Below are 12,916 nucleotides of genomic sequence, written 5' to 3'. Positions count from 1 at the left end.
CGCAGGGAGCCCCCTCCCTGCGCGATGCTTCCCTATACCGCCGGTACACTGCGATCATGTTTGATCGCGGTGTGCCGGGGGTTAATGTGCCGGGGGCGGTCCGTGACCGCTCCTGGCACATAGTGCCGGATGTCAGCTACGATAGGCAGCTGACACCCGGCCGCGATCGGCCGCGCTCCCCCCGTGAGCGCGGCCGATTGCGTATGACGTACTATCCCGTCACCCGGAATTAAGTCCCAGGTCACCTTGACGGGATAGTACGTCATACGGGATTAAGGGGTTAAATATAGAATCTTATTTTATTTTTATGCTTTTATCAAATAAAATAGACCAGTTATCTTGAAAAATTGCATAAATGCAATGGCCTAGCATGTCCTATATACAGTTGTGTGAAAACTTGTTTGCCCCTTACTGATTTCCGATTCTTTTGCATGTTTTTCACACAAATGTTTCAGATTAACAAACAAATATAAATATTAGACAAAGATATCGCAAGTAAGCATAAAATGCAGTTTTTAAATGAAGATCTTTATTATTAAGGGGATAAGAAATCCAAACCTATAGGGCCCTGTGTGAAAAATGGATCCCCCCCCCAAAAAAAAATAAAATAAAATAACTGTGGTTTATCACATCTTGGGAAGCTGAGTTTAAATTCCCAAGCCATACCCAGTCTTGATTACTGCCACCCATGAACTCAATCAATAAATCATAAATTAGACATGTCATGATTAAGGGAGCTCAGTCTCCAGAAACTTGTTGAGGTTCTTACTCATATGGTTCGTGCTGAAGTCTGTATCCTCCATGTCTAAAGTTTGTGAATAAAGAAAACTCTTTTTTACGGACTCGGTGAAGCTGGACATTCTTTTCTTTTTTGGACTTTATACGCCTGGACACAGTGGGTCCGTGCTCCCGAGGTTTGGTTTATGCATCACGGGTGAGCTGGTTTGTATTCCTTCTTTATAAATTAGACATGCCCGACAAAGTGAAGTAGACCGAAAGAACCTCAAAAACTAGTCATCATGCCACGATCCAAAGAAATTCTGGAACAAATGAGAAACAAAGTAATTGAGATCTATCACCCTTGAAAATGTTATAAAGCCATTTCTCAAGCTTTGGGACTTAAGCATCCAAAGAACTGAAGGCCTCACTTGCTTCAGTTAAGGTCAGTGTTCATGACTCAACCATAAGAAAGAGACTGGTCAAAAATGGCCTGCATGGCAGAGTTCCAAGACGAAAACCAATGCTGAGCAATAAGAACATTAAAGCTCGTCCCAGTTTTGCCAGAAAACTTCTTGAAGATCTCAAATACTTTTGAGAGAATACTCTGTGGACTGACGAGACAAAAGTTTAACTTTTTGAAAGGTGCATGTCCAATTAGATGTAGTGTAGAAGTAATAGCATTTCAGAAAAGGAGCATCATACCAACAGTAAAATATGATGGTGGTAGTGTGATGGTCTTGGGCTGTTTTGCTGCTTCAGGACATGGAAAACTTGTTGTGGTAAACGGAATCATGAATTCAGCTGTCTACCAAAAAAATCCTGAAGGAGAATGTTCGGCCATCTGTTCGTGACATCAAGCTGAAGTACACTTGGGTTATGCAGCTGGACAGTGATCCATTACACACCAGCAAGTCCACCTCTGAATGGCTTAAGAAGAGCAATGTTAAGACTTTGGCGTGGCCTAGTCAATGTCGTGACCTTAATCCGATTAAGAGGGTGTGGCATGACCTGAAAAAGGCGGTTCATGCTCGGAAACCCTCCAATGTGGCTGAATTACAACAATTCTGCAGAGATGGGTGGGCCAGAATTCCTCCAGAGCATTGCAAAAGACCCCTTTTACAGTTGTGGTGCAATGTTTTCATAAATCATCATTTTATTGACCATATCTGTGTCAAGTGTTCAATTAAAGGTCATTTTATGGCCAACGTGCTATGTGAATCTTGGCGGTAAAACAAGAAGTTGCACTAGATTGTGACTTTGAACATGGAGATCAAGACTTATGTTATAGTAGTAGCGCAATAGTAAATTTGGAAAATAGTATACCAAATATTGTAATGAGATCAAATATGGAGGTTATAAAACAGGCCTGTCATGAAAAAAATAAAAAAAACTACTTATAACTGGAAAAGAGCTGAGCTTACACTTCAACCTCTTTTGAAGTGGGGCTTATTATAGATGGAGAAAGAGAGTTAACACCTCATCTGGTTTTTTGAAGCACAGATCTCCTGCGGTGACCATAAGGTTACAGCAGGAAAATTCTCTGAGGAACAGACAATGAGACTGAGATCTGTTTACGCAGAGGAGGAGAAGAGCCGGGGCTTCCATTGATCCAAGGGAGGAGCATCCTGGGTTCAATTGAGTCTTCTGGGAGTGTTCTAGACACTCTCAGGCATCTAGATATGAATATTGGGGCTTTGCATCAATCCTATATTTATGGGAGATAGATTTTTGGTGTCATAGCGAAGGGACAGACAGAATCCAGTCCCTCACATCACTGTAAGGCCATTAGATCCCCTCCAACTGAATAACGGTCTGATAGCTTGTGCGATCCAAGTCATGTTTGATCTCTGTTTTGGAAAATCATGATAAGAAATATGATGACAATATCTATCACATGGAACCTTCGGGGTTGATGATATCATGTAAGTTGGGGATCCTCTGAAGGGCCGAGCAGCTCCCACAATCAGCCTTCACATGAACTCATCAAAGAGAAGTATGTGGACATAACATTGAGCTAATAAAAAGCAGTATTTGGGTTTAGGTCATTTGTCAGTTCTTGTAAAGTACAGTTTGCTATAGGTTCTGTCCGTTTTCCAATCAGAGTGCCTCCCTCCGCTAAGCTCTGAGCCATTTCCGTGATATCAAGTTTAGTAATTCTCTTTCGTTATACCTTTTTATTTTATGTAATTGTATTTATCATATTGTTTGTTCCCATTTTGTATCATCTGGTATATTTTTTATAAAAACTTAAATATATTCCCCCAAAAAATAAAGGAAGCACATTACAACACATTGTAACTCCCAGTCAGTTATACTACTTTGAAAACAACAAAGAAATAAACACACACCGGCGCTCCCAGGGGAGTAAAAGAGAAGGCTGTGGGTGCCTAGACAGTATCTGTGCTAATTCTGTCAAATAACAAAGGGGGAATACTAAATGAACAAAGGCACCGCGCCAACTCGATAAATAATACGTAGATGTATAGAATGAGCGTCCACCTGGACACAACGTGACGCACAATAAAAGTATAAGTAATAACAATAACCAAAAATAAATGGCGGAATAAATGCCTGTTATGTCCAAAGTTCCACATGAAATGCGTGGCTGCTATTAAGAAGGAAAGCACACTTACTGGCTAATGATGTAGCTGCTTGTAAGGGTGATAGTACATTCTCAGGAGGGCTGCAATTATCCTAATAGCTTGTAGAGGCAGGATCGCCAGCGGCCCATAAAATTGAGAGTCCAGTATCCAGTATCCGGAGTGGCGATGTCCAGGGCAACGGCGTGGGGCGGCACAACCCGAGAATGAAGGGAGCGTCCTCCCTGGTGAGTGTGTGCCCGCCGCACACGTCAGGAACACCGCTTGCCGGCACACGTGGACCAGAGGAAGCTGGCGCACGGAGCGGTGAAAAAAGGGGGCGTGGTTAAGGTGACGTCACCAAAACAAAAAGACAGAGGACGGATGCCGCACAGGAGCACACTTGCCTACGCGTTTCGAAGGTCTACGGACCTTCTTCGTCAGGGCTGAGGATACTGGCGGTCTCTTAGTCCTTTTAAAGCACCATATGCCCCCATAATGCACCGGCCCCTGGAACACTGCAAACCTATTGGGCCACTAATAACATGAAGAGGACGAATAAATAAGAATTTGACTATACATAGTAAAACCGGGAATTATCCGGGACAAAATGTCCTATATTAAATATATAAAAACACCTTTTATTATGACAAATGTAAAAACACCATATAAATTACACCATATAAATTAAAAGAATACACATTAAATAGTATAAAATATGCCGCTGTAAGTTATAACAGGCATATAAATATCTAAAAAGGTACGAAAAAAAGGGGTACGAAAAAAAGGGGGAGAGGAAAGGGGAGGGGGGGGGGAAGGAGGGAAAGGAGGGAGGAGGGAAATCGTACTGAATAATGAGGGAGGAGCTACTGTGCATAAGGAGTTAGCTAAAAGCGTATAGCTCAATTTCGCAGTTCAGGCCTTTAGGAACTAAGCTGTCTAACGTAAAAATCCACTTGGATTCAGTACGTGACATTGACTTAATATAATCACCTCCCCTCCAATTCTTGTGTACCCTCTGAATGCCACAAAAACTTAATCCTTTACTTGACCTCCCATGGTGCTCCATAAAATGTCTAGACAGGGGGTGGCCTACAAAGCCTTTCTCTATATTATTAAAATGTTCCTTAAGCCGGTCCATGAGTCTACGCTCCCTTCATTCTCGGGTTGTGCCGCCCCACGCCGTTGCCCTGGACATCGCCACTCCGGATACTGGATACTGGACTCTCAATTTTATGGGCCGCTGGCGATCCTGCCTCTACAAGCTATTAGGATAATTGCAGCCCTCCTGAGAACGTACTATCACCCTTACAAGCAGCTGCACCATTTTACTTTGAAAACAACTTATCCAGTTATGAAGCAGCACTGATATTGCATCAATTTCTACTGCTGTTGTGCAAATGGAACAGACAACAGGTAAAAATGATAGGCAATTAGCAAAACAACCCCTATAAAAGAGTGGTTCTGCAGGGGGTGACCAAAGACCATTTCTCTGTTTTCATCCTTTTTGGCTGTTTTTTGGTCACTTTTGCATTTTGTCATTGCTCTCACCCCTAGAGGTACTGTACAGTAGCATGAGGCGATGTCTACAACCCACAGAAGTTGCTCAGGTAGTACAGCTCATCCACGATGGCACATCAATGCGAACTGTGGCAAGAAGGGAAGCTGTGTCTGTCAGGACAGTGTGCAGAGCATGGAGCAGATAGCAGGACACAGGCCAGTACACCAGGAGATGTGGAGGGGGCTGTAGGCGGGCAACAACCCAAGAGCAGAACCACTACCTCTTCCTTGTGATTTTATGTGATACATCACCTTAAAGTAGCCAGTATTTGTGAAGTGTAAAGGAAATGATACACGGTTTTCTAAATACTTAAAAAAATATTGACGTGCATTTGTTCTTAGCTCCCCCTGAGTTAATACTTTGTAGGACCACCTTTTGCTCCAATTACTGCTGCAAGTCCTTTGGGGTATGTCTCTATGCTATGCACATCTAGAGGCTGAAATTTTTACCCATTCTTCTTTACAGTCTCACTCTAGGAAAGTGAGACTGTATAGTGAGCGTCTGTGAAAAGCAATTTTCAAGTCTTGTCTCAGATTCTCAGTGGGATTTCCATCTGGGTAATTCAAACATTCAAACACTTGAATATGCTGTGATCTAAACTATTCCAATATAGCTCTGCCAGTATGATTAGATAGTTGTTCTGTTGGAAAGTGAACCAACGCCTTAGTCTAAAGTCTTTTTTGCAGCCTCTAACTGGTTTTCCTCCAGTGTTGCCTTATATTTAGCTTCATCCATCTTCTCATCAACTCTGACCAGCTTCCCTGTCCTTACTGAAGAAAAGCTTCCCCACAGCATGACGCTGCCACCACCATGTTTGATGGTGGCGATGGTGTTTTCAGGATAATGTGCAGTGTTAGTTTTCTGTGACGCATAGCATTTTGCGTTTAGTCCCAAACGTTCTACTTCTGTCTCATCTGACCAGAGTACCTTCTTCCACATGCTAGCTGTGTCTTTTAAATGGCATTTTGCAAACTGAAAACGCTTGCTTTGAAAAATGGATTTCATTTTGTCACTCTTCCATAAAGGCCAGATTTGTGCAGTATGCAACTGATAGTTGTCCTGTGGACAGATTCTCTCACTTGAGCTGTGGATCTCTGTAGCTTCTCCAGAGTAACCATGGACATCTTGGATTCTTTTCTAACTAGTGGTCTGCTTGCTTGGGATATCAATTTAGGAGTACAACTATGTCTTGTTAGGTATCAAGTTGTGCCATTCTCCTTCCAATTTTGGCTGATGGGTTGAACAGTGCTCCATGAGATGTTCAGAGCTTGACCTATTTTATATAATCTAACCCTATTTATTCTTCTCCACAATTCCTGACCTGTCTGCTGTGTTCATTGGTTTTCATTATGCTATTTGATCCCTTGATGTTTTCAAACAAACCTCTGAGGCCTTCACAGAGCAGCTGTAGTTATATTGAGAATAAAATATGCACAGGTGGACTCAATTTACTTATTTTCTGAGTTCTGGAAGCGAATAATCACTCAAAATGTTATTTAGAGGTATCAGAATACAAATGCAAGTCCCAATTTTGTGTTTTTATACACACATAAAATCCCAATAATATACATTTAAGTTTATGGGTGTAACGTGAAAAAAAATTGGAAACGTTCACGGGGTATGAATACTTTTTGAAGGCACTGTAATGGCAAGGTTATTCTACAGACTGTTTTAATAAACGGTTATAACTTAAAAATGACAACAAAAATTATCAGCCTAAAATTTTATTTTATTGCTGCATAATACTGTCAGCTTAGCATATTTAGACATGTTATTGATAGGGCAGGAAATAGGATAATGTTTTGGAAAAGTAATATTTTTAATTTCATGCATGTGTTCACACAGTTCAGGATGTACAAATATGTGTTATGGATTATATGACACAAAAATCAACATTGGGTAGAGGGAATTCCAGCGATTGATGGATCTCAATCTAATGTACAGACTTGCTGTGAATTATTTAGTAGTATTTATTTATAAGGCGCCAACATGTTCCACAGTACAGTTGGAGTCAAAACCAAAGCAATTTTCTGTATGACATTATCTCCATTTTCATTCAATCAGAAATGACATGGAGACCAGCAGAAACAGATCTTTAAAGATATTCAGATATTCATAGTACAATCATAAGTTCTTTAATATCATTATAATGTAGGATAGCCAGTTAATTGTGGGCAGCACTTGAAATCACAATCGTTATTTTACAGCTGCTGAATAGTTTTTTTCTCCATGTCAGCTATATAAGCTTTTTTTTTTCTTTTTTTTTTTAAATTACATAACTAGAGGAATTCATTTTAGTGTTACTGTATTATGAAAATCCTTTCATTAAGTGAAGCTTTAAAAATTGTTTTATGGCATTTGCATTTATTTTGCTTCAATTTATTGTTTTAGAAAATTAACGTTATGCATTTATATGTTGACAGCTCATCCGGTGCCACCAGTCTCGGGGAGGAGCATGTGGTGATAATATTCAATCTTATACTGCCACGGTTATTAGTGCCGCTAAGGTGGGTACAGACAATCATTTTAAAATGGAAGTTGGATGTTATATGTTGAAAAATTATATCGGTCACATCTAGGTTACTATCATGGCCAAACTAATTTCCCACAAGAGGTTTGGGGGCATTTTTTTGCACAAAAGCAACCATTCAATTTAAAAATAAAAAAGATCATATAGTACTAAGATTCCTATATGTTTAAAAAATGTCATGCGACACTTTACATTGACATGTGCCATCATACAAGTTTGCTTCAAAGCTGAAAATCTGACCTACGAAGACACGAATATTCACAACTACACTTAGAGGTGGTCCAATGCCTAAAATGTACTTTATAAATATCTATTTTTTCCCCCATAAGCACTTTTGTAATTTGCTTTATTATAAAATACCCTACCCTGCTAATCCCTAAATGGGTGTTTCTCAGTCACTTGCTGTGATGTTTTGTTTGATGGGAGTCTCAAACAAGGTATCATCAGTAGGATGGAGCTGCACACACACTTCCCAGCAGCTTTTATCACCCTGCCTGGAACAGGACATCATCAGATGCAGGGTGCGTGACTACAGTGCCACCACACACCCTCTATCACTGCCCTCAAATGAATTGTCATCAGGGGGCAGTAATGGAAGCTTCTATTACTGCCCCCGATGATGATTTGTTTTAGGGCAGTGATGGAAGCTATTGGGCAGCGCTAGTGTCACTCACTCTACTTCTATCACCGCCTTCTGATGACAATTTGTTTGAGTGCGGAGATAGAAGCTGTAAAGTGATGCTGGTGTCACTCACCCTGCTTCTATAACCAACCCCGTCTTGTTTCATAGTAATAAGCTGGAGTAACAGAGATAGCAGCAGAATGCTAGTTCCTTTGTCACTTCTCTCACAGTTTCCATGGGTTCAGGACATCTTCAGAGGACAGTGACGAAAGAAACTGTTGTAAGTGAGTGCACGCCACATACTGATGACATCCCGTTCCAGAAGAGGTGATAAATGCTGCTGGAAAGTCAGTGCAGCCCCATTTAAGACTCACCTCAAACAAAATGTCACAGGGAGTGAAGTGAAAAAAAGCACATTTAGAGATTAGGTAGATAGGGAGAAGTCTAGGGTATTTTATTATAAAGCGAATGACAAAATTCTTAGGATGTAAAAATAGATGTTTATAAAGGACATGTTAGGTATCAGACCACCCCTTACAGATAAGAGTTTAAGATGTGCAGCAATGTGTGATCATTGTGATTAAACTAATTTTGCAGATTGCGTATGGCTTATGGAGTGGTGGGGGGAATTAGGAGAAATAAAAGTTGACAGCAGAGCTTGAACTGTCCTCACTGCCAATCCTTAATTGATCACTGTAGTCTGTGGTAAAAACATAGCAGTATGTGATCACTAGAGCACCAAGACCAAAGAAGCGGAACATTACAGAGTGCCCATTCAAATCAACATATGGCTGTGTAATAACAATCTACTATTAAATTGTCTAAGGGTCACTTCCGTCTTTCTGTCTTTCTGTCTGTCACGGATATTCATTGGTCGCAGCCTCTGTCTCTCATGGAATCCAAGTCGCTGATTGGTCTCGCCAGCTGCCTGTCATGGCTGCCGCGACCAATCAGCAACGGCCACAGTCCGATTAGTCCCTCCCTACTCCCCTGCAGTCAGTGCCCGGCGCCCGCTCCATACTCCCCGCAGTCACTGCTCACACAGGGTTAATGCCAGCGGTAACGGACCGCTTTATGCCGCGGGTAACTCACTCCGTTACCGCCGCTATTAACCCTGTGTGACCAAGTTTTTACTATTGATGCTGCCTATGCAGCGTCAATAGCAAAAACATCTAATGTTAAAAATAATTAAAAAAAATCAAAAATCATTATATACTCACCTTCCGCCACCTTTCCCGCTCCTCGTGACGCTCCGGTGACCGCTCCATGCAAGCGGCAGGTTCCGGTGGCAAAGATGGTATGCGAGAAGGACCTGCCATGACGTCACGGTCATGTGACCGCGACATCATCACAGGTCCTGCGCGAGAAGGACCTGCCATGACGTCACGGTCATGTGACCGCAACGTCATCACACCCTGGGACTGGAAGCTGCCGCCTGCACCACACACAGGCGACAGAACTACAAGGGGCCCTTGGAAGGTGAGTATATGTTTATTTTTTATTTTTTAACCTGTGACGTACGTGGCTGGGCAATATACTATGTAGCTGGGCAATATACTACGTGACTGGCCAATATACTACGTGGCTGGGCAATATACTACGTGGCTCTATGCTGTATACTACGTGGCTGTGCAATATGCTACGTGGCTGGGCAATATACTACGTCACTGGGCAATATACTACGTCACTGGGCAATATACTACGTAACTGAGCAATATACTACGTGACTGGGCAATATACTACGTGACTGGCCAATATACTACGTGGCTGGGCAATATACTACATGGCTCTGTGCTGTATACTACGTCGCTGTGCAATATACTACGTGGCTCTGTGCTGTATACTACGTCACTGGGCAATATACTACATAACTGGGCAATATACTACGTGGCTGGGCAATATACTACGTAACTGGGCAGTATACTACGTGGCTCTGTGCTGTATACTACGTCACTGGGCAATATACTACTTGGCTGGGCAATATACTACGTCACTAGGCAATATACTACGTAACTGGGCATTATACTACGTGGCTGGGCAATATACTATGTGGCTGGGCAATATGCTACGTGGGCTGTGCAATATACTACGTGGACATGCATATTCTAGAATACCCGATGTGTTAGAATCGGGCCACCATCTAGTAATATAAAATTGTCTCAAAAGATAGACAAACAATTTAAGGCCTTACAGGATCTGAGTTAACTGCTTTATAGGCAATCGGTCACTGTCTATGTGTTATGGCCCTGTGAATTCGGCCTAAGTCTGCTGTACTTCATGTCATACATATTGCAAGCATAGCAAAGAAACAAGAAAAAATTAAATGAATTAAGTATCTAAGCTAGTGAAGTTTCAAAAGAGATAAGTGATCTGCTTCTGAACTTAATTCCGAGTAGTGAACCATTCTTAACTCTTTAGACAGCTTTGTAACAGGGCCTAGTAGGCCTGGTTTGCATTACATGAATCTCTTGTTTGACCTTACTATCCCATAAGATACAAAGAGGGGGGGGGATTCTACTTGGAAATACATGAAAGAAGTAAGAAGGAACGTCTAGAAAGGTTATTTGGCTCCCGAGAGACGACCTGTTTGACATTTGACAAATTTTATTTCTTTACCACAAAAAAAAAGAAAGACTATATCTTAATTTTAGTTAGTGAGATTTACGTTGACTACACATGTTGGTTTAATGATATCCATCTTTGTTCCATGTGAGATGTTATAGACATGGATGTTAAAGCTGGGCTGTTCTACTGAGAAACTGAGATCTCAACTTTATTTGAGAAAAGTAGAATAATAAAAAAAAAGGATCTATATGGATGAAATAATAGTTATATTTTAGGAGCGGCAACATTGCAACAGCTAACTTAAAAGAATGGAATGTAAGAAGTATCACTTAAAATTAGAATCGGCAATGTACTGTCTGGCAACAAATAATGAACACGTTCTCTTGTCACCTAATAACGGCCTGGGATGCCGCCACTGTCTTTAACCCTGAGGTGGTAAATTGATTTAGCCAAGCTGCATCTGTTTTCTCCTGTTACCTGATAACTCCTTAATGAGTCTTAACAGCTTATGTGAGCACAGAGCCATTAGCACTAATGGAGGGGGAGGACATTGGAAATGGCATGGGAAAGGCTAAAGATTACCAGTCGAGTTTTTGAAAATAATATAGACTGCACATGGGAATTGCTTATAATGATCTTGTCTTGATATTGTGTGCTAATGGGGCAGGTTAAGACTCCACCCTGACCACGTTGAATATGATTGTGGTTTTAACCTACACACATTACGCAAAGCATTTTACATGAGCAGGTTCCTTATTTTGTACTTTTCTAATATAACGTGAACTGTACACATTCCATAATCAGATTCAGATGTCCAAATTCTGTAAGGTAGCATTAAATGTTTATTTTAAAGGGGGTTATTAAGTACTTTTAAAAGCATTATCAATGGTCCAATTGTGCTTAAAAAATAAAGAAAGCCATACTCAACTCTAATTGGCCACAGACATGAAGCGTCTCACCAGAAGAGGAAGCCAAGTGTTGCAGGGAACACCAGCTGCAGAAACAAATGGCGGTGAATATTTGGTAGCTTTTAAAGGTTGTGGAATCTCTTTTATCAGTATTGTTATAATCTATTTTAATTATATAATACAAATCTATTAAATGATCAGTCGTCAAGTGCATACATCCTTATGCATATGGTAATACCATATTTGACTCTTTTATTTATTTGGTGAGGCACAATTTTTTGAAGGCCGCATACCTCTATATTACAGGTGTATCCTTCCTTACATTCCCACTTGGCTTCATATATACAGAGATGAATAAAGCAAGGGAACCAGTTTTAAAAAAGCAAAAACAAAACATGATTTTAAGATGCTTTGTTGGGAGAAGTTTATGCGTTATGTCTTTGCATTTGGCCACTTAGTGGTTGTAATGGGAATTCCTGTTAAAGATTTTGCTTGCATATTACTATATCAAATTTGTATTCTGAAAAATAAGAGTCCTTGAAATTTGTGTAGATTTATTGGCAGACTCATCCATATACTGCATCATAAAGCAAATTTTTCCATCAATTCTGTATGCCTAAAGTAAATTTAGAGACACATTTTTTTATATGTATGGGCACTGTATTCAGCTCTGTGTGATGCTCATGCAAGAGAAGAATTATTCGGCACTCTGAGGACAACCAACTGAACATCATGGTGAAATTTGAGCTTCTGTAATAACTAAAGATTTATTAAATTTCATAATTAAAGGCATGTTTTTTTTCTTTTAAAGAAGTATGTTGGTTACACACTGCTGTGACTCACTGACAGTGATATTTAAATGATGCTACCACATACCAGTGCTTTGTAATTGAAGCTGGGTGCCTGCTGAAGGCCCACCTACCTTCCAAAGTAATCCTCCTGTGAAGCAAAGCTTGTGGCTGGGCTTCATAGTATTGCAGACATCATTTTTCTCTATATGCCGCAGTACTGTAGTTTTGCAATGTACAGAACAAGCGATTACACATTCAAATGTCCTAGTCCTCTAAGGTTAGTAAAAAAATAAAGGAAACATTAAAAAAGTTTTAAAAATATAAAAAACATTACAATATATAATAAATTGAATCACCCCCATTTTTACCTTTTAAAAATAAAGAAATAAAAACAAATACCGTTTATACTCGAGTATAAGCTGACCCGAGTATAAGCCGAGATCCCTAACTTTGCCACAAAAAATGGGAAAACTTAATGACTTGACTATGAGCCTAGGGCGGAAAATGCAGCAGCTACTGGTACATTTCAAAAATAAAAATAGGTACCAATAAAAGTAAAATTATTTGAGATATCAGTAGGTTAAGTGTTTTTGAATATCCCTATTGAATCAGGAGCCCCATATAATGCTCCATACAGTTC

At 40.4% G+C, this 12,916-nt stretch overlaps 1 protein-coding gene across 10 annotated transcripts in view; it reads left to right on the top strand.

The window, feature by feature from the left end:
- The window catches only part of BCAS3 (BCAS3 microtubule associated cell migration factor), a 1,590,540-nt gene that overhangs the window by 325,114 nt on the left and 1,252,510 nt on the right, over window positions 1-12,916 (top strand). For all 10 annotated transcript variants that reach the window (XM_077296228.1, XM_077296227.1, XM_077296225.1 and 7 more), the window contains one exon: window positions 7,284-7,367. In XM_077296228.1, the coding sequence (XP_077152343.1) occupies window positions 7,284-7,367 (84 nt within the window). The remainder of the gene's footprint in view (window positions 1-7,283; window positions 7,368-12,916) is intronic.

Source organism: Ranitomeya variabilis, chromosome 3, assembly GCF_051348905.1.
Source record: "Ranitomeya variabilis isolate aRanVar5 chromosome 3, aRanVar5.hap1, whole genome shotgun sequence".
In the NCBI taxonomy this organism is placed as follows: domain Eukaryota; kingdom Metazoa; phylum Chordata; class Amphibia; order Anura; family Dendrobatidae; genus Ranitomeya; species Ranitomeya variabilis.
The sequence above is the reverse complement of the archived record's forward strand: the minus strand, read 5'-3'. Positions and strand labels throughout refer to the sequence as shown.